The following is a 23,849-nucleotide window of genomic DNA, read 5'->3' as shown; positions in this document are numbered from 1 at the left end:
AATGTCGGCGTCTGGAAAGCATTCACTCGACTCCCTCACACCTGTCGGCTTACCCTTTCAAAGTCAACAGATCCTGCCTGTCACTGGACCACCTGGGTGACGAGAGACGCTGCGTGGGAAGTCCACGTGTGTAGGAATAGCAACTTTCCACCGCATGCAATTAGAGAGGAGAATCGTAAGATAGAAATATGAGAGGGGGCTCATGCCACCTCTCAAGGTGTGTCATGGAATTTCTGTAGAACATCTAAGCACATGTGTTTAGGAATCATTGGTAGCCACCTCTTTCCAAACAGATCAAAGTTTTTCTTGCAAAGTAATCCATTAACTACCTTAAATTGTACTTTCACATCCTCTGACCAATTTAAGATAAGCATAGTTTGAGATATCTTGGTGTCCTTCTTCTGCTCAGCAGAGAGATCCTGGAGTGCAATGAGACAGTCACTATATTCATCGAAGTCTTGATGGTCTTGCACAGGGTTTCTTGAGAGACAGTCGGCATCTTGGTGCTTTCTTTCACTTTGGTACACTATGATAACGTCATACTCCGAAGACGTAGTGCCCACCTGGAGAGTCGTCCTGTTGGATCCTTAAGACCTGTCAACCAATGAAGTGAATCATGGTCTGTAACAACTGTGAATGGCCTCCCATAGAGACACTGTCGAAATTTACACATGGCGCAGATCACAGCAAGACATTCTCTTTCTGTAGATGAGTAGTTTCTCTAGGATTTTGTAAGTGTCCTAGAAGCATAGGCTATAACCTTCCCGTCTCCATTCGAAATTTGTAGCAGAACAGCACTGATCCCATACCTGCTGGCATCTCTGTGTAGTTCTGTAGGTACTCTCTCATCATACAGACCAAGTACAGGGTCAGTCATCATAGCTTTTTGCTGCACATCAAAAGCATGTTGTTGAGCACCACCCCAGATAAATTTAGCATCAGCTTTTAACAACTCTTGGAGTGTCCTGGCTTTGATATAAAAGCTTTTGATAAAACGACAGTAATAAGAACATAATCTGAGGAAGCTTCTCAAATCACTAATACTTTTAGGAATAGAAAATTCCGTTATGTATCTCACCTTTTCTGGGTCTGGCCGCACACCTTCGTTTGACACAAGGTGTCCAAGTATTTTGATTTCTTTTGCTACAAAGGGACACTTTTTTGGATTAAGTTTCAGTCCACCTTGTTGGAGACACTTAAGAACGGCCCTCAGTCTTTTTACATGTTCATCAAATGTCTCTGAGAACATTATAATGTCATCTAAATAACAAAGACACATCGTCCACTTCAGGTGACTTAGAAGATTATCCATCGTCCGTTCAAAAGTTTCTGGTGCATTACACAAACCAAACGGCATTACCTTAAACTCATAGAGACCCTCAGGGGTGATGAATGCTGTTTTCTCACGATCAGCCTCATCTACTTCGATTTGCCAGCATCCCGAGTACATGTCCATGGTTGAGAAAAACTTAGCCCCCTTCAGACAATCTAGTGTATCGTCAGTTCGTGGAGGAGGGTAAACGTCCTTTTTAGTTATCTTATTAAGCTTCCTGCAATCAACACGAAAGCGCCAACTGCGATCCTTCTTCCTGAGATGGACCACTGGTGACGACCATGGGCTCTGCGAAGGCTGAATGATGTCATTCTTCAACATTTTCTCTACCTCGTCGCGAATTATTCGACGTTCTGTTGCTGACACATGGTATGCTTTCTGGCTTATTGTTTGATGGTCTCCTGTGCTAATCTGGAGATTCACTGACGATTTGTCTAATTTCCTCTTCACCTGTGGATTGAAGCATTCAGAGAACTCTTGAAGAATACAAGTAGCTTCTTCTGTTGTTCCTTAGTGAGATCTGGTGAGCTAGAAGATCTTGTCTCGTAGTGGTAGCTCTAATTTCGCCCACAGACTTGACATGGTAGGTTTCTATGGCGCACGGCTGTTCTCCAGTTAACTGCTCAGTGTATTCTACACACATGATCTTGGAAGGATCTGCGGTTCTCAGCGACAGTTAACTATCCACAATTCACCGAATCCGTTCAGATGCTGGGATGACCAAGTTATTCTCCAGTGGTATGCTTCATTTACATTCTACTACAAGATCCATGGGTTGATGCATGGCATGACATGTGACAGTTACCTTTCTAGCACTGACTGCAGGAATGATCACTTCATCCAGCACACATAGTCTCCGCACACGCGGATGCACATCTTTCTGTCCACAGTATCTCATCTCGTCTAGCATAATCTTCGAGCGACCTCAATCTATAATTGCCTGAGAAGCTTTCAAAAAGTCCCATCCGAGAATGACGTCATGACTACACTCTTGTAAGACAATGAATTCTCATTGCTGTGTATGACCACTTATACCCACATGAATGGTACATCTTCCTGTAGGTTTTACATATTTCCCATTAGCCACATTCAGCAGAGATGTTTTGTTCTCGTCGAAGACAGTTTTCTGCAACTGGCGACGGTACTTCTCCGAAATGACTGAATATGATGATACAGAGTGTACAAGATCTTGGGCTGATCGACCATCCATGAAGACATCGACGTAGTTTCCTATAATTTTTGTAGTGATCGACGGCAGAGGATTTTCCTCCTCGGAAGATCCCACCCTTTAGTCTTCCAGGTTGTGGCGGCTGGGTGATCGGTTGGAGCTTCTGGGTGGCGATGGATACCTTGGCTGGCGTCTTGAGGAGCGTTCTCTCCAGTGTCTAGCTTGCGGCTACGGTGACCTACGTCGTCCTGCACCCACAACGTCTTGTTCATCTTCGTCGTCCTATAGTTGGCATTGGCTGGGATCGGTCTGCTGTCTACTGGCGCGGCCGTCATCAAATATCCGCCGCCTTTCTCGGCAATAGTACATCACATGTTCCGGTTGTCCACAGTGAAAACATACTAGTTGGTTATCCTGGCTCCTCCAGACATCAGTCTTCCTTGGTGCCCAAACAGGTTCCTCATGCTGCATTGTAGGAGCGTAACTCTGCCTGGATCTCGAAGAAATCACCATTTTAAAGGAAAATGAAGGACGAGAGATTGGGTTCAATGTCTGTTTCACTTCCTCTCTTATGACCTCTTGAAAGATCTCGGTTTTTTGCTCTCCGTGCAATCCAGGTGCCTTCTGAACTTCATCTCTCACTATCTGACGAAGAACACTTCCGAATCAGTTGCTTCCTCCATCATAGACATCGATACGAAGTTTGGAAGCCGTTCAATCTACTTGCGTGTAATTCTTTTTTGATGCATTGTCTCGATATGCGATTTTATGAAGTCGTCTGCTGTCGAAACCTCCTTCAGGAGTAGGGCTTGATACATGTCCTCAACAACATCCTTCATGAGATGTGCAACCTTATCTTCCTCCTTCTTCCTAGGATCCACTATTTTACACAGTTCCAAGACGTCTTCAATGTAGGATGCTGTAGTTTCTCCTGGACGCTGTGCCCTACATTTTAATTTATCTTCAGCCTTGCACTTTTGTCATTGTGTGTCACTGAAGTACTTTCGCAGTCCCGCCTGGAATACTTCCCAGCATGTGAACGTGTCCTAATTGTTCTCATACTGTTGCTTGTCAGTGCCATTCAAGCACAAAACTACATTAGCCAAACACACAGTGTCATCCCATTTGTTAAATTTGGCTGTACGCTCCTATACATTCAGCCACTTGTTTGGATCTTGGCCATCGTCACCAGAGAACCCGTAAAGATGTCTCATGTGGTGGCACACAGTTGCTGTCATCGTAACATCCTCTTCTTCTTCTCTCTCCCATAGATTGCGATCTGTTGCATATGGCTCGAACTCGGGTTTCTCGCCACATAATCGGCGGCTCTATCGTAGTGGGGTGGGAGCCACTGTGTCGTAGATACTGTGATCTATCAATCCAATACCCAGCGTCCTCACCAGAATAATGTCATAAAGAAGAAAGGTGTAAGTAGATGAATGGCGATCACTAACTTCACTTAACGAAGGTTTAATGAACATTCCGGTACAGTGATTCTTGACATTTGTGGATACTTCTAGAATGTACTCGAACCAAATACAGAAATTAAAATTGTACACTGCAGGTGAGTTTTGAATTCACTACCTACTATGCAAGACTTTACTATCATAGCCACTACACATGCTGCTACTCACCTGCTTCTGCGACAATATGAGCTGCATGGAGCGTCATAAAAGCAGATTAGGTACAAGTAGATGTTGCGTAAAAGTTACAAATGTTGTTAATACATTCCCGATGAATTTAACCTCTTTTTTTAATCGATGCTGCAAATACTAATTCCTCATCTGAAGAGTTTGAAACCTGCAACGTAAGCCAATTAACAATCTGCTTTAGTTTCAACAAAATTTGGTTGTTACTGTGCCAACTTATAATTGGAAAAAAGTGGAACTATGTGATGTAATTAAACCAGTAGAAAAATAAAATTGTCACGGACCAGAAGATATTTATGCCCTCTCAAATTTCGTGATTAAAAAAATAATGGACTTAAGATCACTCCACTCCTGCACTTTTATAAACTGGATACATGTTAGTGTTATTTTTCCAGACCATCTAAAAAGACGCAGTAGTAATTCCATTATACAAAAGGATGATAAATCCTGCTCTAATAAATATTGTCCAATTTCTCTGGCACCAACTTTCTCAAAAATAACTCGATGCAAGGTTTCCATGCATTTGCCAAAGAAAATATATCGAATAAGTCTCAATGTGGTTTTAGGTCTCAGTTATGAATAGTTAAAAACTATTAAATATATTTTGTGTATTGTGGAATCCTCTTGTCAGTCCAAAATATCTGCTGAAGCCACAACAGTGGACATGAGCATTACACTTTATTATGTACATCACAGAACATTATTGGAGAAACTATGGTGTTACGTCATTAGGGACCTAGAAGAGCCCTCATTAAATCCTATCTAAGTAACAGGAAACAAATTTGTAAGCAACAATGGTCAAAAGTCAGAGTTTCTGAATGTTACTAGAGCTGTTCTGCAATATGCCACTCAAATCTGTGCCTTAAACAGTTGAAACAACTCTCATCAATTCTGGGAAGGGCATCAATAAACGGAAAGAGCCAAGTAAATAATTCTTCTCATTACACAATATGTGGTTTGAAGCCAATGTGTTAACTACTAACTACGAAAAGACTGTAAATATTTGTTTCAGTTTGTTCAATATTGATGTTGTGCTCACTTCTACCAAACTTCTTTACGTATAACAGGATACAAAATAAAGTTGGGAGAGTCACATAGACTTCATATCTCGAAAGCCTTAATGGAAAAAATGGAAATGTCGTGTGACTAGTGCCTCCCATCGGGTAGAGCGTTTGCTGGGTGCAAGTCTTTCGATTTGACGCCACATTGTCGATTTGTGCGTCGATGGGGATGAAATGATGCTGATTAGGACAACACAACACCCAGTCCCTGAGTGGAAAAAATCTCTGACTGAGCTGGGAAGCTTTAATGAGTTATCTATTTAGTGAAAAATTACACAAATTTGTTTTTGAGAAACTGCTAATTATATCCTATTACGCCATATTCCATTGCCTTCTACGTTATTATGTTCTTCCATGGAGTAATTCTCCAGGGGCAACTAAAATTTTTATTCAGCAGAAGAAAGCTCTCAGGAGCATCTCTGGCATTACCAAAAATGACAAATCATGTAGGACATATTTCAAAGAGTTACTAATAATGACAGTACCATATCTTTTTATATACAGCTGCCTTTCCTACTTAAAAGAAAACCTTAATAAGACCCATAATGGCTGAAAGAGAAATCTTTCTTAAATAGTCTGAAAACTCTTCAGAAGTAGATTTAATTCATTACATAACTAACAATTCTGTTTGTTTGCACTTTCTTTCTATCGGCTTTTGTCTCCTTTGGTATGTTGTGTATAGTGATTATGCAAGTAACTGGATAATTTTCAGCTCTTACTTTACTATTAATCACATTGGGATTTTTTTTTTTGTATGTCCTCTATTCTTTTATTTTGTGGAACTTAGTAACTTAACAATGCTTGCTTCTATATTAACCATCGACCATGTGGAAAAATCTTTATATATCACATGCCAACATGTTGCTTTATCATGTTCCTTGTTTTATAATGAGTACTTTAATTCTGAGTAGTGCCAGGGTATTTGTAGGTACGTTTCTTAACATGTCAGTCATACTTTATGATACCTCTCTAACATTACTCTCGACAGCATAAAATGGGATCAAATGCTTGAAGATTGATGAACAAATAAATAAATAATAAAATGGTCGGTGAGGTACTTTTTATTTCGTTTCTGAGAATCTGGGGATTTTCAGTTTCCTACGTTAATGTAACCTGTTGTACACATTTAGAATTATTAGCAGCAGCCTACTTTCCCCGACTGCTGTATTTCTTGCTCTTAATTTTCCAGAAACATGTGTGATTTCTAGATATCTCTCTAGAACGCTGCCGCATTTTATAGTACTGTATGTTTCATGTGTCTGATGATAATCGTTTTCTAGTCTTCACGGTACGATTTATCTGCGCAGTAAAAGCAGTGTGTGTCTTTAGATATCTTTGGTAAGTTGAACAACAGGTGGATTCTCAGCAATCTGCATCCTCTTTGGACATGTTGTGTTTGATGGTGATTAGGTTATGTGTGATGAATACATGATGTTTTTGTTATTGTGATGCTATCCATGTATTTGAGTATTTAAAATAAATACGGTCAGTATTTTTATATACCTTTGATGATAAATATCAACAATATCTTGCGAATTTCGTATTTTGTATGTTATATGGACGGCTCGTATCGAACATTTCTCTTTACCCCGGTTTTCTTCTCAGTTATGAGAAATAGTAATAACATGTTTCTGGTACAAAGAAAATAAAGTAAATATATTTGTTGCACAGTAGGCTTAAATTTTGTTAGTGCAGATGTGATATTCATTTATAGCTGATTTGTGCCTTATTTACTTAAGCTTTTTTTATTTGGTTGTTTCGTGAGATGGAACATGTTAACTAGTTGCATTAGATGTAGTTATGGCTCTACAGAAAAAAATAGTTTGCCTCAAAAATTGTCATTCACCACCTTTAATCCACTGACAAGATAGGAAAAGGTTTGTTTGTGTAGCAGTAATTTGCTATTTCGCAGCAAAAGTGATGTGCTAATAGTGGATATGATACTTATTCGTAGGTGGAGGTCTCTAAGGGGCAAAAGACAGTGAGATTAAAAGAAAAACATGTCTGGTAGTAGTGTATCATCCAGTGTGTCAGTTCTCTGTTGTAGAACCTGCAAATTTTTTCTTCATGTTGCCCAAGTTGAGTGGTAGATCTGTGAAAGCTATCCACTATGTGAAAACCTTGTTTGGAGTTGATTATTAGTAGAGTTGGATTTGCCTTCAGACATTATTATATCATTCAACTTGACAGCTCATTTATTTTAAAGAAGCAATATGAATACATTTTCTCTGATGTCGGGAATTTGAAATGTGTACATGAAATTGTTTTCTCGTTGGCAAAAGTGCTGGGTGTGTTTTAGTTCTCAGCAAGAATGATGATGCTCAGGATCACTGTTTGTAACTAGTGTATGATAACTGCATAGGTTACACACTAAATTTTATGGCAGGAGAAATAAATAGCAATATTGGAATGAAAGAAGAGACTAGGTGAAGTTCTCAATGTGGAATAACAAATTAAATGTGATCGACTGCTGATGGTGCCGCATCTTTTGTTCGATTAGATGATTGGTAAATGAAATTTACTCTCTGCTTCACACAGAATAACTCTTTTCGAATATAAGATGGTGAAAAATTAATGCAAATCTAACTCCGACAACAGAATAGTTGTAGGTAGGCGTACAATAAAACTTTCTCGAAAGAGGAATAGGAAAAAGTACCGGTAGCTTATATTTTAACTAATTTGAACAACATTATTAAAACATTGCTGGAAGTGGGGAATAGGGAAGAACAGCTGTTGTTCAAAGAAATCCAGCAAAAAAACCAAGGCAAGAGAACTGTTGACAGGAGGGATGGCATTTACTGTGCCAAAGTTAAGGGAAAGGTCTGATTCCAATTTTTGTAGCTTTTGCTGTTGGCATTGGTGTTTTGGTATCGTCAGATGCGGTTGACCTATATAGGTCAAGGGAAGTGACCGATTCCTGTACATTTTTGTAATTTTTTTTTTTTTTTTTTTTTTTTTTTTGTTCATAATTTTGTGTGTTTTGGGATCTTGGTGTGTCTTTTTTTATACTGTTATACTTAGCTTGTCCCCTCCCTAAAATCCTCAATTTCCACTGTTGTCCTGTTAGTTTGATTGTATTTTTTGAAGGAAATGTTATTGTCTTATATGTATTTTAGTGTTTGTTGTGGTGTATATGTAGTGACATCATAGACGCCATATTGGAGATGCTTAGAATAGCCATTTCCACCATATCGATGACGTCATGGGTCAAAGCAATCAGATGGAATCGGACACTTCTGTAACCCCAAAGTTATTAAGCATGCTTAAAGGTGTCCAGAAATAAACTTGAAAGACATGGTGCTGCAATCTGACCGGTGTGACGTGTGCCGTAGAGAATGCAGTGGTCCCTATCATTAGGTCTATATGTTACTAACTTAATAGTGATGCTACTAGCAAGATAAGTATAGAGCCTCTACTTTGGGTATCAAGATTACCAAGTGACACATCAAGAATGATATTCCTTGAAGTTCCAACAACACCATAGATCTTTGGGATAGCCTAACTAAGATACCCAAGGATCAATACCCATTATGGCCCTTTGTCAACAGTATTAATTCACCTACATTTCTGAAAGCTATAAAGTTTATATCAGTCAATGCACACACAATTTTTATTTATTTTTTATACCGATTTTGAGGTTTTAGTCTTGATCAATATACCATGATGTTTCGTGGCTGATGGCTGTATCAGAATATAGTAGGGGTGAGCAGTTCCTTGAGGTTCCTACTAAAGGACAAATTGAGGCATCTGGTTGGTCACACACAGTTACATGTTTGGGGCACTGCGCATTTTATCGAGCAGTTAAAAGGTCTGTCCATCTCACGCAAAGGCTTAATTTTGAGCTTCAGTATCAAATCATCCTGTTCCAATACAGGATACAGGGAATATTCTGAAGGTGAACATTGCATGGGATATATGTGACCCTGTGCAGCAGTGCCTGATGAGCACTCACCTCAAGTGAAAGGGAGACTCAGATACAATGGTGTTTAGGAAACCAAATAGCACAGCCAGTCACCTATTTTCCACAGCTCATCTCCAACCAAAACAAAAGAACTTGGTGATTATTAATGAGAGCCTATTGTATCAGTGGTACTGCCTGTATCAGTGGTACTGCCTGCCTGCCAAGTGAACATTGCAAACTATAAACTATATCATTGCTAATGCCTGCGACGAGAGTACCGCAAAGAAATTGTGGGAACAAAGCATAAGATCAAGAATACTCGGGATGAGCTGCCACAGCTAACTGCCCAACTACCACACATAAGAGGCAATACCGATAGGGTGGTAAAGATTCTACACTGAAGGGAGATGAAACGAATCTAGTGTTGTAACAACAAAATAGAGAGACTTCCTGGCTTCCGCTCTGTGAACAAACTACAAGCTTAGCCGCAATTGTGGAGTAGCATGTATTGATAACATGGTACATCCCATCAGCACACGTATTGCTGAGCGCAAGCAGTACGTACAGCATGGTGAGCATACTAATTTTGCAGTGGCAGAACATGTAGACAAGTTTGCTGGATCAACAGAATTTAAACATGTCCACATTTTAGCTAGGCAGCCACTTACTACAAAGTGAAAAAATCAGGGAAGCAGTTGAGATGGCAAAGGTGCCATCCGGCATGAGCCACGAGGAGGTCTCAGGTTCTTGCCATCATTGTTGGCAGTAACTGTGAATCGGGGAGTTGAATTTGGTAGAGCAGCTGCCACATAGGGCACAGTAAGCATACCAAATCAGCGACAGCAAAAGCCTAACAGGTGAACATTGCAAATATGAACTATTTTGTTGCTTGTGGCTATAATGAGAGTATCACAAAGAAGGCTATAGGAACAAGGGGTAAGATCAAGAGTACTCAGGAAGAGCCCACGTACCACATGCAGGAAGAATTCGTGATAGCATGTCTATGCCGAAGGGGACGCAAACCCATGTACTACAGTAAGAGACTTCCTGGCTGTCACTCTGTAAAGGGGCTTCACATGACAGAATTATACAAGCTTAGCTGTGATTGTGGAGCAGTCTGTATTAATGAGATGGTATGCCCCATCAACCCATGTATTGCAGGGCACAAGTGATACATACAGCTCAGTCAGCATACCAACTTGACAGTGGCAGAACATATAGACAAGTGTGATAGATCCATACAGTTTAAACAAGCCCACGGTTTAGTTAGGCTGTCACTGCAAAGCGAAAAATCAGGGAAGTAGTTGAGATGGCAAAGTGACCATCCAGCATGAGCCACAAGGAAGTCTACAGGCTCTCACCACCGTGGTTGCCAGTAACTGAAAGCTGGAGAGCCGAATGTGATAGAGGAGCTGTTCCACTGTGTGCCATAAACACCATATTGCAGGAAGCACAGACAGCTCACATGTGCTCATACGAAAGCAGCACCATCTTGATATGGCAGCTTTCACCAGTGGCAACTAATAAAAATTTACGTAAAATGAAAACTCACATCAAAATTCCCAGCAACAGCATTTGACGTCCCAATCAAAACTTAGTAAGGCCAAAAGGCCCAGACAATTTCAGATAAGTGCAAACCAGTACCATCTGGTTATTCAGAAGTAAGTTTATGTGGTTTCTGTAATTTGCTTTGGTGAATGCCAAGCGGATTTGAAAACGCTGCTATTAATTTATTATTTACCTAACTGAATCCAGTCTTCCTTTTCTATAGTATCCTAGTTTGTATTATGGGAGGAAGTGATAACACGTAAATGGAATATTTGTGCCCATATTGTTTTCATGTTTTCCAATTAAGGAAGTCTATATCTTAACTTTTCACAGTTCAGTTAGTAGTGTATCTAGTATTTTATACAAATGTTGCTGGCTACTGGTTTATTTATATAGTTAGGTGCAATAAACTTACAAGAATGCCGAGCCTAAGGGTCTTGTGTGAGACAACAGTCATTACTCTCAGCTAAGAGCTCATCTCTGTCGAATACATTACACATATTTCAATTAAAAATGCAAACCGAAAGGTGATTTATATACACAATTCATCAATTACCTTGAAGGTGACATGCCATTCAACATGCTGCCTTCTTTGTAACTTAGCCAGTTCTAATGAAAACGTCAAAATCTTTCAGGAAAAATTAAAATCTGATGTTATGCAGATGTCTGAGTTGCTCTTGTTCGATTATCCATCACCAGAGATTGTATTTTTGAGGGAAATGCTGATCTGCTGATGTGATATGTTTTTTAAGTTTGTTGTACTGGTGATTATACTCTCTAGCTACAAAGTCAGAACAGCTGCTACGGTATCGGATGTACTGTCATTAAAATGTAGTCTGACACTGTAGTGCGTCACGCAGAGGACCTCGGCTTATTCCTCAATACCGCCAGGGATTTTTCCAATGGAACGGGGTCCTCTTAGCCTCATGATGTTAGTTGAGGAGCTACTTGGATGATAAGTGTTGTTTTGACAGAGGCAAATGATGATGTATGGGTACTAATGTATATTGTTTACCTTTTTGCCTTTTGTGAAAAACTTTTGAATTGATGAAACTGTATTATGATTGTTTGCATTTTATGTTCTAGTTGAAACATGTATCAACCTCTCGTAGAATTGGGAGACTTGAAATCTGTCCTGAGAAGTGTGCTGGTGTCATCAAGAAGTAAATTGACACCAAAGGAGCTCCAAAATGATTTCCGAAGAGTAGAGGGCAAATTTGTTCCATATAGAAAGTTTGGATATGCCACTTTTGAAGATTTCTTACAGTCAATCTCAGACGTTTGTTCAGTAAGTGCTATTATTTTTTTTAAATTCAGATTTATTTAACAATATTTTATTGGCAGAAATGCTATACTTAGTTGTAAAGTAGAGTAAATGATGAACATGTAATCTTACATGTTGTTTCCTCTGCACCATTCATTGGTGAAGGCATCCAAGAAAAAAATATTTGAAAATCTCATTTGAATGTAGTCCTTTCACAGCTCTTAACTTAGCAGTTTTCTCCTTATATGCAGAAAGAAACAATCCCTGTGACATTTTATTGTATGTTTGTTATGGTTTTCTTTCACTGTTGCCGGCAGATTCTGGGATGGTTCCTTAACTAGAACACAGCCTTGTCCTTCCTCCTTCTGAACCATTGCTTTGCCTCAAATGGGCATGGCACTGACACTCAGACTTATGTTATCTGAAAAGTGATAATGGTCTGGACATCAACCTTGTTTGTAGTTGTCTCTCCATCTCCAGTGCCTTCTCCCACTTTCTGTTCAGGAAGTAATCTCAAGTTCTAACTCTGTTCTTGCTATAGGAAACAATCTTGCAATCTTCTGTATTGCAGTACTGCCAGGGCCAGGTTGTAGCATTAGGTCATTCCATGTCAAGTCGTCCAATTCATAAATTATCCTCACCTTACCAATCAGATTGTGTTCATATTTTGTGAGTACCTAACTATTCATGTTACAGGCAATTCTACAGATTCTTAGCCCTCAATATTAGTCATTAGGAGCCACTAGAGTTCAAGTCTGTCGGCATTTTGTAGTGAGGATGTAAAAAAAGTTCAGGTACAATTATTAAATGAAGTAATTGTCAGAGAAAGCATTGCTTTTAGGAGTTTATTCTATATTTATTTCATTGTGAATCTGCGAAATTTAGCTTTCAGAAGTGGATGCTTCTGGAGAGAATTGGGGGAAAATTTTACTCTTAAAATTTTTCTTGATATTTGGGCAATTTTGAACTTGTAAATCTTAAAAAGAGACTACTCTAATGCAGTTTTGGTATGTTTATCCCTTAGGCCACAGACTCTGTTTCATTTTCAAAAGGTTTTCTGATTACTTGAAAATAATTTACCAGTTGCCCAAAAGCGCATTTTGCAATCGAATACTTCACGACCATACTAGTGTGAAATGTTGCATTACATTTTCAAGCTCTGGAAGTGCCTCATCTCCCATTAGAACATAAGGTATTATTTCTACTTAACCATTTACTTGATCTGATACAGGTAATTCAGCTACATCATTTGTTATTTATTATTTTCTGAATACATTTCCATCGTATAATTGACTCACTGTGCCCATATTCATTGTAGTAGCCTTGTAGTTTGGATCAACTGTTGCTGTACATAAATTGAAAAATGATTTTTATTGGTATAAAATGCTTGCATATGTTGCACCAACAAGGAAATAGTTATGCCTCCTCTGGCTGTGACCATGTCCAATAAGTGGTTTGCGGCTATATGCGCAAGCTGCATCCCATTGCACAGCCTTTTCCTGTGCTATGCTGTCCTACGTAGCTTGATGAAACTGTCTCCACAGTCTCTCGCCGAGAGAGGACCATCTGAGTATAAGAAATACAAATATGACTGTGGACTCATGTGGAATTTATCTTCTTTATGGACCTTAACTGTACCATCTGAAATTTTACATGTGTCGTCTATAGGAATGTGACAGACTGTTATGTGGTTTTCAAGAAAGACCTGTGTCTGGATCAGTGTGTTGACCCTTGCTTCCTCAATTCTTTGACTCACTATGAACTCTTAACAAAATTGTTTTAGTTGAAGTATTCCTTACTATTTACAACATGCTATCCACCTTAGAAGATATTTGGAAGTAAAACCCGTAGGGATTTTTGAAACTGTGTTCTGTGAATGAACAAACATAAAAATATGAAGTTATTGTTCTAGTTTTCATGGCACAGTAGCCCTGGGACAAATCCCCATCTAGCAATGCAGATGTAGGTTTCCTTTGAATTCATAACACTGTTTCCGGCAAACCGATGCATCTCACTCCACTGTACCTTTCTCTCATAATTGCTTCCTGTAGGTGCCTTTTGTTGCCTTTTTGTCTAAAACTCCCTTCCATTATGTCCTTTATGAAGTTGTGACATTATAACCATCTTAGTTAGCACTCTATTTCAAATACTTCCTGTTTCATCTTTATCATTGTCTCCAGATTTTACTTATATGCCATGTTGTGTTCCAATCATGCAGTTTCAGATACCTTGTCATTAATTTATGTCAGTAGATTTGTTGAGAGAGGTTTTTCTGCACCAGACTACTCTTTAATGTCATACTCACTTCGTATGCCATTACAATTTTGATTCGCAATGGTTACAAATAATCGTGTTGTAACAGCAACTTTAAAGGGTAGTTGTGAAAAGCCTGTTTTAATAAAATGAATGGAATTTGTACAACTAAGCTTCGCTTAAACTGGTTCCTGCTGGATCTGCATTTAATAAAATTACACATATTGATAGTTGGCTCAGTATTCCCGAAGCAAAGATGTATGGCGGTAACTTCATGGACTCTGATTAAAAATGTTGAAATGCTGATTTTGCATTGATGTTTTGCATAGTTTCTCTAATTCGCTCAAGAAGAATACTGGGATGTTTTCTGAATCAGTTTCCACAGCCGGTTCCTTTTAGTGTCCATATCTGCTTCATCTAGGACTATTGTGTGTTAATACCTGGGTAAAACTTGCCCGCATCTCGTGGTCGTGCGGTAGTGTTCTCGCTTCCCACGCCCGGGTTCCCGGGTTCGATTCCCGGCGGGGTCAGGGATTTTCTCTGCTTCGTGATGGCTGGGTGTTGTGTGCTGTCCTTAGGTTAGTTAGGTTTAAGTAGTTCTAAGTTCTAGGGGACTTATGACCACAGCAGTTGAGTCCCATAGTGCTCAGAGCCATTTGAACCTGGGTAAAACTCTAGATAAGCTCCAGAGCCATACTGAAGTGTTTTATATGCTGCAGTGTTGTCAGAGCTTGCTATGAGGTATGTTGGTGAAATAAGGAGGGTGTGCCATATGCTGGGTCTATACAGCCATTGAGAGAGCATGGGACAGATGTGTTTCAAAGGTATAGTGTCACATTCTCACATCAGTATATCATAGCTTTCAAAACCATAACAATTTAGAAGAAATGGGCAAATATTTTGTAATTGAAGATTATCAGTTTAATTTAAGTTGAGCTATTAGGTCCCAACCTAGTCACAATATTTTAATTCATGACATCTTCAGGAGATAAAAAAATATGTGACAACAAAGATTATTAATTTAATTTATATAATTAACTCTGTTGTATTCCAATCTAACCTAAGCCTGGTCTAAGCTACAGATTTCTTGGTCACCAAAACAAGGTTTTGTAGTTTTCACATTTGTTGGTTTTGCCAACTCACAACTGAACTGTCACATCGTAAACTAACCACAACCTCGTGATTCATGATGTGTTCAGGAAAAAGTCACTCATATGTGACAGTGAAGACTATACACTGAAGAGCCAAAGAAACTGGTACACCTCCCTAATATTATGTAGGGACCCTGCAAGCACGTAGAAGTGCTGCGACATGACATGGACTTGACTAATGTCTGAAGTAGTGCTGGAAGGAATTGACACCATGAATTCTGCAGGACTGTCCATAAATCCGTAAGAGTATGAAGGGGATCTCTTCTGAACAGCACGTTGCAAGGCATCTTAGATATGCTCAATAATGTTCATGTATGGGGAGTTTGGTGGCCAGCGGAAGTGTTTAAACTCAGAAGCGTGTTCCTGGAGCCACTCTGTAGCAGTTCTGGATGTGTGGTATGTCTCATTGTACTGCTGGAATTGCCCAGGTCTGTCGGAATGCACAATGGACATGAATGGAGGCAGGTGATCAGACAGTATGCTTACGTACATGTAAACTGTCAGAGCCGTATCTAGACATATCAGGGGCCCCATATCTCTCCAATTTCACATGCCCCACACCATTACTGAGCCTCCACCAGCTTGAATAGTCACCTGCTAACATGCAGGGTCAATGGATAAAAGAGGTTGTCTCATACCCGTAAACATGCGCTCGATACAGTTTGAAACAACACTTGTCTGACCAGGCAACATGTATCCAATCATCAACAGTCCATTGTTAATGTTGATGGATCCAGACGAGGCATAAAGCTTTGTGTCGTGCAGTCACACGAGTGGCCTTTGGCTCCGAAAGCCCATATTGATGATATTTCATTGAATGGTTCACATGCTGGCATTTGTTGATGGCCCAGCATTGAAGTCTGCAGCAATTTGCAGAAGGATTGCATTTCTACCACGTTGAATGATTCTCTTGGTCCTGTTCTTTCAGGATCTTTTTCCGGCTGCAGCGATGTCTGAGATTTGATGTTTTAGCGTATTCTTGATATTCACTGTATGCTTGTGAATGGTCGCATGGGAAGATCCCCACTTCATCGCTACCTTGGAAATGCTGTGTCCCATTGCTTGTGTACCGACTATAACACCACGTTCAAACTCACTTAAATCTTGATAACTTGCCATTTTAGCAGCAGTAACCAATCTAACAACTGCACCAGAGATTTGCTGTCTTATATAGGCATTACCAACCACAGCACCATATTTTGCCTGTTTACATATCTCTGTATTTGAATACTCATACCTATACCATTTTCTTTGGCACTGCAGTGTAAATTTAATCTGTGCACACTGCCTAACTATACCCTTGGAAATCACAACATATTTGGGAAAAAATAGGTGAATATTTGTGACATGAGTGCACACAGTGAAATTTGTAATCGTGTTTGTCACAGATACTGAGCTGCTGCAGTTGAAAGTATACTATTAGGTTCTGACCTAACCACAACCTCATAATTCTTGACCTATCTGGGAAAAAAAGTCAAATGTTTGTGACAAGAATGAAGGAGAGAATAGTTTATTGTTTGGCCCTAGAAATTCATTGCCTCTTTTTTCACAACTTATTGGTTACATGGAAGTATCCTGCCAGTGACTGTGCCAACCTGTGGGCAGTAGGGAAACACTGCCATGACTGCCACTGGTCCTGATCTAGACTTTTGCCTAATACTTGTCATCTTTACTGAAGTGGTGCTCCTTTTCAAGCTGCTGTGCTTTTAACATGTTGAATCCATATAATGATACACCAGTATTTCACAGTTTAGTAGTATATTATGAAAACTTTATTACCCTCTCAGTAATGTATTAATCTGTCACCAATATTCATATTTACAGTTTCAATAATCCTTTCATAGTGTATTCACCAAGAAGTTCATCAGTGAGCCGTCTTGATCTTCAGTACAGTTCTTGGTAGAAAGTATGCAGTTTATGGTGGATCTCACCATCAAGCAGGTTCATCACTTTTGGTATGGCGAAATACATGACTGATTGTAAGACTACCATGCTCATTTAACAGCGAAAAAATTGTTCCATGTGATTTGGGTCACAAAATTAAATATAAAATCTCAGTGGTGCATCTTATGTATGAACTGTTCAAGAGTATTTCACTGAGTTTATAAGAACATCAAGTGAATTTAGCTGGGTCCCACCAGAAAATCAACGAGCGATATGGAGTTTCTAAACATTTATTGTGATGCTGCCAAGTCTCAACTACACTAAGAGCCGGAAGAATATGTATGTTTTCATAGCTCACCTGCGCTCGATACAGTTTGAAACAACACTTGTCTGACCAGGCAACATGTATCCAATCATCAACAGTCCATTGTTAATGTTGATGGATCCAGACGAGGCATAAAGCTTTGTGTCGTGCAGTCACACGAGTGGCCTTTGGCTCCGAAAGCCCATATTGATGATATTTCATTGAATGGTTCACATGCTGGCATTTGTTGATGGCCCAGCATTGAAGTCTGCAGCAATTTGCAGAAGGATTGCATTTCTACCACGTTGAATGATTCTCTTGGTCCTGTTCTTTCAGGATCTTTTTCCGGCTGCAGCGATGTCTGAGATTTGATGTTTTAGCGTATTCTTGATATTCACTGTATGCTTGTGAATGGTCGCATGGGAAGATCCCCACTTCATCGCTACCTTGGAAATGCTGTGTCCCATTGCTTGTGTACCGACTATAACACCACGTTCAAACTCACTTAAATCTTGATAACTTGCCATTTTAGCAGCAGTAACCAATCTAACAACTGCACCAGAGATTTGCTGTCTTATATAGGCATTACCAACCACAGCACCATATTTTGCCTGTTTACATATCTCTGTATTTGAATACTCATACCTATACCATTTTCTTTGGCACTGCAGTGTAAATTTAATCTGTGCACACTGCCTAACTATACCCTTGGAAATCACAACATATTTGGGAAAAAATAGGTGAATATTTGTGACATGAGTGCACACAGTGAAATTTGTAATCGTGTTTGTCACAGATACTGAGCTGCTGCAGTTGAAAGTATACTATTAGGTTCTGACCTAACCACAACCTCATAATTCTTGACCTATCTGGGAAAAAAAGTCAAATGTTTGTGACAAGAATGAAGGAGAGAATAGTTTATTGTTTGGCCCTAGAAATTCATTGCCTCTTTTTTCACAACTTATTGGTTACATGGAAGTATCCTGCCAGTGACTGTGCCAACCTGTGGGCAGTAGGGAAACACTGCCATGACTGCCACTGGTCCTGATCTAGACTTTTGCCTAATACTTGTCATCTTTACTGAAGTGGTGCTCCTTTTCAAGCTGCTGTGCTTTTAACATGTTGAATCCATATAATGATACACCAGTATTTCACAGTTTAGTAGTATATTATGAAAACTTTATTACCCTCTCAGTAATGTATTAATCTGTCACCAATATTCATATTTACAGTTTCAATAATCCTTTCATAGTGTATTCACCAAGAAGTTCATCAGTGAGCCGTCTTGATCTTCAGTACAGTTCTTGGTAGAAAGTATGCAGTTTATGGTGGATCTCACCATCAAGCAGGTTCATCACTTTTGGTATGGCGAAATACATGACTGATTGTAAGACTACCATGCTCATTTAACAGCGAAAAAATTGTTCCATGTGATTTGGGTCACAAAATTAAATATAAAATCTCAGTGGTGCATCTTATGTATGAACTGTTCAAGAGTATTTCACTGAGTTTATAAGAACATCAAGTGAATTTAGCTGGGTCCCACCAGAAAATCAACGAGCGATATGGAGTTTCTAAACATTTATTGTGATGCTGCCAAGTCTCAACTACACTAAGAGCCGGAAGAATATGTATGTTTTCATAGCTCACCTGTTTTTTTAGTAGATCTAAACATCTTGCACCATGAAACATACTTGTGAGGTCCATACTTGTGAGGTGAGGTGTTGTCAGGCACTGAGCAGAAGTAACACTAAAGTAGCAGAAGAATGCTCCATGGAGTAATATTCTCATTTTGGTAACCTGTGTAAATTGTCGAAACTAGTAGTAAAGTAAAGTAAGGAGAGATTGTTAATAAAGCTGAGCTAGATTCATGTTTTCTGAATAGTGGCATGCAGTTCATTTCAGATTTAATTCCCAATTGTCTCCTACTAACAGCATCTTTTAGGCTATCACTATCCATACTAATTTCAATCTATCCACACTGAAGACAGTCTGAATAAAGATGCAACATCTCTGAATGTTGACAACCTTGTGGATTTCCCAAATATTGTGTCAGCTAATTGTTGAAACTAAAAGCAGACAAGCAAAGCTCTTCATCGTTACGGTGTGCTGAGTCAACTTTTCTTTGCTACATGTACAGTAATTCGTGAAATAGCCAAGGGTATACCAAGTAGTTTCCTGTTGTCAAATTCAATTTCCAATACTCATAAGTTTTGTGGGTAACCAGTTTCGGTTGCCAGGAGGAGCAGGTGTAGGTATGTCTTCTGGTAATGCTAATATACTCGACTGAAAGAATCTGAAAAGTTTTTTAAGATTTTGTGTTTGGTAAAACTGCCAGAAAAAAATCAAAAGTTAACAATGACATTTGTTTTCTCCATCTCACCCAATAATTTTCAGGTTTTTAAAAATATGTAATTTGATAGATTTCTGAGTGAGGTCATATAAATTGCTATTTATGTTCCCTTATATGGCTCATCCTGCCAAATTTTTGTATATTATGAAAAATTCTGCATGTACAGGATCTCTTTTGAGGCTAGTCATATATCAGCTCAACCCCTTTACCATTAATTTTAATGTAAGCTAATAATGATAGATGTGTAGGGCATTTGAATTGTCAGATATCAGGTAAACACAAATATTTATTGTCTTTATTAAAATTTCTTGAGTCGTGTACCAATAAAATTTCTTTTGGCATGTACCACATTACTAACATTGATATCTGTGTACTGAAATTTTGAGTCACTGTTGTTACTAGCCACAGAGCACCCTATACTTCTGCACTAAATAGCTATCAAAATAAATAAAGTAGGAGTAAAGGAGACCACTCATTGAATAGCAGAAATGCTGTGTCGTCAAGAGGCACACACAAAAGAAAATGAAAAATTTGCTGGCTTTCAGTAGAAATCCTTTGGAGAGGTGAAGTACGCAAGATTGCATTTGCACCCCCCCACCCCCGTCCACACACACACCCCAGCACACCAGCTGAACATATAATGCCAGGTGTGCAGTTTGGCAGGAAATTGGGGTGGGGATTGTGTTGGGTGGGTGGGTAGAGGGAAAAAGTTAAGAGTTGGGGGGGGAGAAAGGTAGAGGCAGCAAGCAGTATGGGGGTTCAGGATAGTTTGCTTGTGGTTTTGAGGGAGGCAACTAATGTACAGTATAAGAATGCAGTAGGGAGGGTTGGCAGGTGCACAGACTAGGCATTTGACTCACAGGTTCCGGAATCGCTGAGGTGCGCACACCATGGAGGAGACGTGGAGGTACCTCATTCCAGCTTCAAACTGCTATCTCATTCCTCATACACCTTACCAACTACATCCTCACATGTGACTACTTGTCCTTTCAGGGAAAAGTATAAAAACAAATCTGTGGCACAGTCATGGGCACCTGCATAGCTCTTGGGCCTTCTAGGGGAAACTTTACTAGCATCCTTAAATCGCCAAACCACTTGTGTGGTCCAGTTTCATTGATAACATCTTAACGATCGGTCCAAGATGCCCAATTCTCATTCCTCCAAGCCCATCCCTATGCCACTCCCACTTCTGACCCCTTGTCATAGGGGTTATGTTCCTGAGGAAGACCCAGGTACATGACCTGCCTGATTCACCCACCTAGCAAATTCTAATCCAGTCCTGTCAAATGCTTATCCTATCTCATCAGAGGCAAGGCCACCTGTGAAAGCAACCGTATCATATATCAGCTGTGCTGCAGTCACTGCAAAACATTTTATGTGGGCCAGTCAGCTGTCCACCAGAATGAATGGCCACTGCCAAACTGTGGCCAAGAACAAAGTTGAGCACCCTGTGGCTCAGCATGCTGCTGAGCACAACATTTTCAATTTTAGTGGCTGTTTCACAACCCATGCCATCTATCCAGCACCAAATTTTCAGATCTGCATAGATGGGATAATCCTTGCAATACATCTCGTGCTGCTGTAATCCTTTTGGCCTCAACCTTTGCTAACATATCCCCCACAGCCTCTACTCAATAGTTTCCCTTCCTCTGTCCACACCTCCATGTAATCTTCACTGTGCACTGCAGCTCAGTGGCTCTGACTTCTATGAGTCACATGCCTAGCCTGTACTTTTACCACCCCTGGCTGTAACATTCCTATCCTACACACATGCTGCCTCCCTCCAAGTTGCCAGCTACCTGTCCTCAACTCCTTCCCCTGCTTACCACATCTTTCTTTTTCTACCCCTCCCACCTGACACAACCCTTACACCAGTCTAACTGCCAAACCGCAACCCCGGTGCTGTATGCCCAGCCTATGCAATGTAGCTGCGCAGGTGTGTGTGTGTGGGTGGAAGGGGGGGGGGGGCACGTGCACATACTCCAAATTTTGAGTTTTTTCTTGAAAGCTAGCAGGATTTTATTCTCTTTTGTGTGTGTCCCTTGACAACTTGTCACTTCTACTATTTGGTGAGTGGCCTTCCATACTGTGAAGTTATTTACATTCTATCAAATCTTTCCATACAATTCTGGATGAAAGCTAGTTTAAAAACTACTTTATCAATTTGTCAGCTTCAGTTTTTCATGTTTCCGTAGATGCATCTCCAAAGTGAATGGTGTGTTTGTGTCCCTGTCATATATGCTCCACACAATACTTAGTCTGTAATAAAAACTTTGTATGTTAAGTCACATGACAGTAAAGCACTTCATACTTGTGAAAATGATTACCAGAAGCAGGCACTATGTATTGTAGTTGATCATTGCACTAGTATGGGAATGACTGTATCTGTGGATGCACTGGAGGGATCTGGAGGATGAAGTGCTCAGAGGTGGCCAGCTAACCGAAACCTCCGTTATGAACATATTTTTGGAAAAAACTCATGACTGTGCTTTGCTTATTCATGTACTTCAGAAAATGGATGAAATATATAATAAAAATGTTGGAGAATGAGTAGACTTTCCACTTAAATTGTTTCTTTCAGTGCTGCTTTACCCACTAGAGCTCTGGAACATCCAGCAACATTCTCTTTAAATACACCCTCTGTGAACTGCCATCACTTACAGTGTAGAGTGCTTGACTTGAGTTATGTGACATTTTATTGTTGAGTTGGTGATCTGATCATGTCGATTACTCACTGCAGTGACCAGCTAGAGTCTAGGTTATTTGCCAAAATCTGTACAGATGATTTCTGATGACAGATGCAATGATGTATGTGATAGAATATAAAACAAGTCACTTTTGGTGTCATTAATCTACTGATTTGAAATGGCCCTGAAGCAGAGTCCCTGATTTCTTGAAAGTATAGAAGCCATAGTCACAAAAGTCAAACAATACAACATACTTGAATTTAAGTCAGTTATAGGATCAGTGATCGAAAGTAAGTTATTTTAAGATCGCAAAAGAATGTTATTTTGTGATCAGTAACCGTTAATGCTAGTGTTTCGAATAACATACCCTTTTTACTTTTTTGGAAAACTATAGAATGTTACTTTTGTAGCAGAACATTAAACACAATTAAAAAATGATTCATTGATACTCAAACCATATAACTTCACACTGTTGGAAACACTACATACTACCTTCAAGCTCTCTGGCATATCATTCATTTTTAGTACCAAATGATAGTACAGAATTCAGGTTCTTACAGACAAAGCACATAACTTTGAGAGCAACCACTTAATTCGTGAACCATGCCTCATTATCAGCAGGCTCTTCATGACCACATCATTGCTTTTCTGGGGGAAAGGAGGTTTTTGGTGTCAGAGGCCATGCCTCTGAGTGCAGCACACAACAGTTCTTGAAACAGATTAAATTTTCCCATTCGCAAGCATTTTCAAATGTATCACGTCTTATCTCAAAAACTGTTGATCTCAAAGGAGTACTTTTTTTGTTGATTACTAGATTCCTCGTTTGGCAACAAATACTTTAAAATTTTTGTATTGCATTATATTGCCTAAATATAAACTTCTGAAAATGGCATTTTTATTCAGTTGTGCCAATATTTAACATGTAACAAGTATGAAGTTTAAACTCTGTCTGTCTGTCTGTCTGTCTCTCTCTCTCTCTCTCTCTCTCTCTCTCTCTCTCTCTCTCTCTCTTACTAGAATAATGTAAAAACTCTGAAATTTATGTATAGTACCACCCTCAGTAGGCTCTCTAAGCTTGTCAAAAATCTTTTTGTAATATTAATTAGGACCAGTGGTATGTTGGTTATTTTTGCACCTGGAAAACTCTCCTTCTTATCACTGCAATTCCCAAAAACTGTTACACACATTGAAGTAACATGTTGGTTTAAAATGCGATCTAAGTTACCATAAGAAGAGGATGGGAGCCAGATGAATGGGATTTCTTAGTCTCACGACAAGAACAAGCAACTGATA

The 23,849-nt window shown here is 39.5% G+C and overlaps 1 protein-coding gene across 2 annotated transcripts in view; it reads left to right on the top strand.

The window, feature by feature from the left end:
* The first annotated feature begins 6,580 nt into the window (after nucleotides 1-6,580).
* The window catches only part of LOC126187710 (uncharacterized), a 130,953-nt gene continuing 113,684 nt past the window's right edge, over nucleotides 6,581-23,849 (top strand). Inside the window, exons 1-2 of one of the 2 annotated variants that reach the window (XM_049928955.1) lie at nucleotides 6,581-6,696; nucleotides 11,747-11,948. In XM_049928955.1, coding sequence (XP_049784912.1) covers nucleotides 11,754-11,948 — 195 coding nt within the window. In that variant the 5' untranslated portion in view covers nucleotides 6,581-6,696; nucleotides 11,747-11,753. Of the gene's footprint in view, nucleotides 6,697-11,746; nucleotides 11,949-23,849 lie in introns of those variants that run through there. The other variant, XM_049928956.1, reaches the window with a different exon arrangement.

This window comes from Schistocerca cancellata, chromosome 5, assembly GCF_023864275.1.
Source record: "Schistocerca cancellata isolate TAMUIC-IGC-003103 chromosome 5, iqSchCanc2.1, whole genome shotgun sequence".
Classification (NCBI taxonomy): Eukaryota; Metazoa; Arthropoda; class Insecta; order Orthoptera; family Acrididae; genus Schistocerca; species Schistocerca cancellata.
This window is presented reverse-complemented; position numbering and strand designations above follow the sequence as displayed.